Source organism: Mus pahari, chromosome 3, assembly GCF_900095145.1.
Source record: "Mus pahari chromosome 3, PAHARI_EIJ_v1.1, whole genome shotgun sequence".
Taxonomy (NCBI): Eukaryota; Metazoa; Chordata; class Mammalia; order Rodentia; family Muridae; genus Mus; species Mus pahari.
Genome location: NC_034592.1, coordinates 19,620,848 through 19,626,847, shown reverse-complemented (window position 1 = coordinate 19,626,847; position 6,000 = coordinate 19,620,848). Strand labels below are relative to the sequence as shown.

Sequence of the window (6,000 nt, the reverse complement as noted above, 5' to 3'; positions counted from 1 at the left end):
GGAAGAGCAGTCGGGTGCTCTTACCCACTGAGNCATCTCACCAGCCCCCACAACAACTCTTATAAAGTAAAACCTCTAACTGGGGCTGGCTCACAGGTTTAGAGTGTTAGTGCATTGCTGTCATGGAGGGAAACATGGCAGTACACAGGAGGGCGTGGTGCTGGACAAGGAACCAAGGATCCAGATCCACATCTGGATCTGGATCTGCAGGTAGCAGGAAGAGAAAGACAGGAAGCCTGGCTTGAGCTTGAACCCCCCCAAACCCACCACCCAGTAACACATGTCCTCCTGATCCTGTCAAATAGTGCCACTTTGTAATGACCAAGCATCTGAACATTAGGGCCTCCAGGGGCCACTCATATTCAGACGACCACAGTGCCCTCGCTCTATGAGCCTGATCTGCTGGGCGTGTCCATTTCTCCCCGGGAGTTCCTGCCGCCATAGCATGAACCCTGCATCTTATTCACCTCTTTCATGGACCTACCTGTGTCTTGCATGAGTTCACGCACCAAGTAGACACTGATCCCTGTATGTTGACAGAAATGCAATGAGTGACAGAGCCAAAGGGCCAGGCCCAGAGAAGAATGAATGACTTCTTCTAGGAGCTGTTAGCTGAAGACCACTGTCCCAATCTGATGCTATGCTTCTGTCAGTTTTTTTGTCCACGAGTTTGTGTGGAGGTCAAAGGACAACTTGAGGAAGTTAGCTCTTCTTTTCATTTCTTTCTTTTTTTTTTTTTTTTGATTTATTTACTTATTATATGTAAGTACACTGTAGCTGTCTTCAGACACTCCAGAAGAGGGAGTCAGATCTTGTTACACATGGTTGTGAGCCACAATGTGGTTGCTGGGATTTGAACTCTGGACCTTCCGAAGAGCAGTCGGGTGCTCTTATCCACTGAGCCATCTCACCAGCCCCCAGCTCTTCTCTTCAACTATGTGGACACTAGGGATCGAACTCAGATAGGCTGGCTTTGTGGTGAATGCCTTCGGGTGCTGAGCCATCTGCCTGGCCCTCAAGTGGTTGGATTTCTTTGTTTTGTTTTGTTTGCATCTGCTGTGCACACATCACATGGTTAGTTTACATGGTTTTATGCACACTCAAAACACATATATGTAGCTAGGAAGATCGCTCATTTGGAAAAGGGTTGACCTTGTGAGGATAAAGACCAGAGTTGGAACCCCCAGAACATATAAAAGAGCCCAGGATGGAGCACATGCTTGTAATTTCAGTGCAGAGGAAGCAGAAAGAGGAGGACCTGGGGCAGGTGATCAGTGGCCGACCCTACGAGAGGAGCCCCAGGTCAATGAGGGATCCCATCTCAAAAACCAAGGTGGATGGCAGCCAAGGACACCATCCACTTTCTCTTCCAGCCTCTGCCCACACATCCATGCACACGTGCACACACTCACACACCAACACTGGAAAATACATAGACTCTCAGTACAGGCGATGCTGTCCGTAGTCACACCAGCCTCCACTGGCAGCTTGGCTCTGTCACTTCTTGGCTTTGTGACCTTGGACACATTCCTCAGCAGCCGCTCTGTGCCTCATTCTCCTCATCTGTCACAGCAAGCTATTAAGTTCTGAGATGGAGCCGGAGGACATGCCCAGCGCAACCACTGGCTGGGAGGAACGGCTGAGGGTATGCTCCTATTAATAACTGGGCTCCGTGGTGGCCAAACATCCAGAGCTCAGCCTAGCATCCTCCCTTCCCAGAGTTCAAAGCAGAGGGCTAAAGCCACTTTGGGAGCTCTCATTTGATGGATGTATTGGCCCTCAGAGCACTCAGCATCTCTGAGCTTGGACACTCTCTCTGTAGAAGCCCTCTTTCAGCCTCGACATAACAATGTGGAGAACCGGGAGTCAAAGGGTATGTCAGGTGCGTTTGCTTATGAATTCACACCTGTATGCAATTTCCTCTGCCCACAGCATCACCCCCTTCCACGCCCTAACTTCAGTGTGTCCAACATTATCCTAGAGAACTTGGTCCCTGTTGCACTCAAGTTGTGACACACAATGTCCTGGGTGAGGCCCGAATTTCTGACCAACTCCCCACTGTGTCCCAGTGGCTCCGGGATGAAGTATTAGCACAATCTCATTTTGTAAAGATAAAAGGTGGCCACAGAATGAACTCTCAGCCATAACGTTGACCCAAAGATGGGACGATAGCCCTGAGGCTCTCAAATACTTCTGGAAAGTGTGGTTTTAACAGGAAGTTTTACCATTGTGTCTAAGGGGGGAAAATCCTAATACTTAGCTGGCAGGAGAGACGGCATGATCTAGAAAGTGGTTTTCCCAGGGTGTACTGACCCTATGAGGTCCCCAAAATGTGGGGAAACTCAACTGCATGATTTGTGGCAGTGGAGGATTACAGACACACTTTCCCCTCGAAAGAATAAGGAAGAATAACAAAAGCCCAGCTGCAATGGTCCAGACAGACATCTTCAGACTGTGTGCCCAGCCTAACTTGCTGGTGCTGATCACCTTGGCTCACATCCCTGTCCTCTCTAGGTTGGCTGAGAATAGCGGCTCCGGATGGGGGGTATTGGGGCTGGTGTTTCAGCTCCTGGATTTCTGATGTGGTTGGCATGGTTGTTAATGAGGGTCAGTGAGCACCAGGTTTGGGCTGGGCCTCACACAGACATTCTATTTTGTCATTGTGCCAACTCTACCCATTAGATAGCTATGACCCAGAAATGACACAGAGGTAAAGTCCAGGTGGTCCTCCCCTAACTGGAAATCCCTTCTCGCTGGGCTCATGGCCCACACACGTCTCAGTCTCTGCTCCAGCGTTGCCATCCTGTATAGGTTAACAACACAAGCCCTGCCCCAGCCCTGCTCCCCGCGCATCACCGCAGAACAGAGTCGTGTTTATTGGCATATGGCCCCTCCCCTTCTCACTTGACTTTGAGCCACTTGTAGGTAAGGATCCTTCTCAGTGCCTTGTCTCTGGGGTCTAGCAGGTGCCAGCCTGCTGTGTGGGAAAGGACAGGCGAGTATGGCTGCAAGAACCCCTGGTTTGGGTAGCACTATTTGCCACTCTCTGGGCTTGGCTCTCATGCTCTCGGGGGGGGGGGGTCTTGGCGTTCAAGACAAGAACTTTTGCCTCTCCTAGGCAGGACTTCCTAGGTATTGGCGTCTTTGCATTTCCTGTCCACTCCACCAGGGTGCTTTCCCCTATCTGTGTGGCGGGCCCCTTCTTGTCATTTACGTTCCCTTTCAAAGGTCACTTCTTTGGAAAACCTTTGACCCCCTTCTTGTTAATGTGACTTTCCAACCCCTGTTGGTTTTCTCCGTTTCTTCTAGTACAGACGATCTTCTGTGTCCCGTCTATCCCACCACCTGTAAGAGTGTAGAGTCCCTAGCTGTTCTGCAGAGTTTTGGGTCTGTAAGCTTAGGGAGGGGCCTAGCTTATCACGGGCTCCTGGTAATTCGTTGAATCAATGGTTTTTCTTTCCTCCTCCTAGAACCAGAAACACTGAGGACCCAGGATAGGAAGGAATATGCTGCAGATTTTTGATTGGTGTCAGAACCTAGACCAGAAAGGCTAAGTGGACTAGGGTTGACTTCGGTCAGCTGACTGCAGCAGCCTGAGGGTGCCAGAGCTCCCTCTAAGGCCTCAGTTTCTCCACTGGGAATAGCTGCTGAAATGAAGTAAGCATGACCACCGCATACTAGCCCATTCCTAGAGTTAGCACCCCCAGACATCACCAAAAATATTATCTTCGGTGCAGCATCCGTACCCCAGAAACCCAGGTAAGTCTCCCGAAAGCCGCAGAAGGAGAAAACCACAACACCCATGGCGCCCCGCGCTGCGTCTGCGCATAGTGACCAGTCCGCGAATCCCCGCGCGCCATCTAGCGGCGGCCTGGAGAAGCGCTCCGCTCGGATCCCCGAGGGGCGGGGGACCCGCGGCGCACGCAGTCGGGATATTCGGCTGCAGCCGCGAAGCCGGGGGCCGAGAGCCGGAGCAGGAGCGGCGGCCGGGATCGCAGCCCGCCGGGCCCGCCGCAACCATGGGCAACCGCGGCATGGAAGACCTCATCCCGCTGGTTAACCGGTTACAGGACGCCTTCTCCGCCATCGGCCAGAACGCGGACCTCGACCTGCCGCAGATCGCCGTGGTAGGCGGCCAGAGCGCCGGCAAGAGCTCGGTGCTGGAGAATTTCGTGGGCAGGTAGGAGCGGCGCGGACACCCGCATCCCGGTGCCCCGGGTCCCCGCCCCGGGATCCGACGGTCTGGGCGCTGCTCTAGTGGACCGAGCGCCCCCGCCCCCCGCTTGAGCCCTGGGGTCCGCAGCGCCCCCGCCAGCCCGCGGATATCAGTGGAGTCCCCCGACTCACGCCCCCTCGTTCACCCCATCGTCTGTAGGGCGACCTCGGCAGAGGGCTGTCCTTGATCGCCAATACCCTCACCGAGGGGGCCCACATTACTCAGCGCCTCTCTGGGAGCTGACAGCACCCGGGGGGCAGTTTCCCCTTCCTGGGCTCCTTGGAACCCGCTCTGCCCCCATGGGAATTCCTGGTCGTGACAGGGGACAGCCCCCTCCCCCAGTCCCTAGAAAAGGACACAGCCCCATAGGCATCGGGGACCAGGCACAACACCCCCCCCCCGTGCACACGCACACGCGCGCGCGCGCGCACACACACACACATACACACACCTCTGCGGCTCCCGCCGCCATCCGTGCGCAGAGAGGCGGAGGGGGAGGCGCGGGCTGCGGTGCGAGGAAAGGAAGGGGGTGGGGGCGGCGGGAGGAGAAGCGGCCTGTGAGGCTCTACCGAGCAGCCTGCCCCTGGCTTCGCCGCCTCCTTGGGAAGGGGCCACTTGTCAGCGTCCTCCTCCCCTGGCCTGGCAGAAGGGTTGTGATGGAGAGAAAAGGCGGCAGAGGGCAGAGATGACTAAATCCAGGAGGCAGGATGGCGGGGAGGGGGGTGGTGAGCCATTGCAGAACCTAATCCTCCTCTGGCCTCTGATCCCACAAGGCTCTGGGAAGGCCAGGTGGCAGAGTGGAGGAGAGCCTTAGAGACAAAGGGTCTTGGACTTAGGGGGGCAAGCAGGGTCGTGACCCTCCGCCCCACCTCCCTAGGCTCCTTTGGAGCAAGGGAAGACAGAAGTGGCATTTCTGGTTCTTAGAAAGAGCAGCTCATTCTGTGAGCTCAGGTGCAGTCTGGGAAGGGGGCTGCCAGGACCAGAGAGGAGGCATGAGTGTTAACCTTGACCCCTCAACCGCGAGGTGCAAGCTCTCATCTTTCTAGAAAGTCTTGCTTTCTTGCAATGACCTTCATGGCTAAGGAAATGACAGGCGCGAGGAAGAGGGAGGCAGGGGCCCCTCCTTCCAGAGGAACAAGCATTCTGTTGGGTGACAGCTGGGTCTAAGCCAGGTGCTGCTGGAAAACCTTGGGCAAGTCACTTGCCTTTACCAAACCTCAGTGTAGTATGGACAGACTGGAAGGTTGATGCCACCGCTTACATGTCCTGGGAAGCCACTGCAAACCCACCCCCCGGAGGTGGGGGCCGAGGGAGGAAGGGGACCCGAGTAGAACCATGTAGTGGTGAGATGTAGACGTGTCACAGTGGATGTAGCTCTGTCTGTCTTGTCAGCAGAGAGGAGCAGCTGTCTCTGGGTCATGTGACCCCAGAACTGCAGATACAGGCAAGAAACCACATAGATGAGCGAGCCCCTTCCCAGGGGTTCAGCACTCAGGGCTGTTGGGGATGGAGGAATGTACGGTGCCCCGAAGACAGGGGCGTGGAGAGGTGTCCTGCACTTTACAGTGTACATACATACCACAGCCCCATCTCCCACCCTCTGAGTATTTGCTGGACTGTTCTAAGCCAGACTGTGTGCTCTAGTTAGGGGGTGCAAACTGGAGCCCTTCCCTGCTTTGCTGTAGCCCCTGTGATGCAAACACAGTGGTGTCCACCCTATAGATGGGCAGCTGAGAGTAGATGCTTTTCTCAAGGTCACATATTCCCAAAGAGTAACAGCTGTC

At 54.9% G+C, this 6,000-nt stretch overlaps 1 protein-coding gene and 1 pseudogene across 13 annotated transcripts in view; both read left to right on the top strand.

Moving 5' to 3' along the window:
- Positions 1-2,252: 2,252 nt before the first annotated feature.
- On the top strand, positions 2,253-2,392 carry LOC115063766 (annotated as a pseudogene).
- Positions 2,393-3,904: 1,512 nt separating this feature from the next.
- Positions 3,905-6,000, top strand: part of Dnm1 (dynamin 1) — a 44,397-nt gene continuing 42,301 nt past the window's right edge. For 7 of the 13 annotated variants that reach the window (XR_003843478.1, XR_003843479.1, XM_021194168.2 and 4 more), the window contains exon 1: positions 3,910-4,180. Coding sequence is in view for 11 of the 13 variants with exons in the window: in XM_021194168.2 (XP_021049827.1) it covers positions 4,020-4,180 (161 nt within the window). In the remaining 2 variants the exon portion in view is untranslated. Of the gene's footprint in view, positions 4,181-6,000 lie in introns of all 13 variants that reach the window. The other 6 variants (XM_029536613.1, XM_021194172.2, XM_021194166.2 and 3 more) reach the window with 1 other exon arrangement.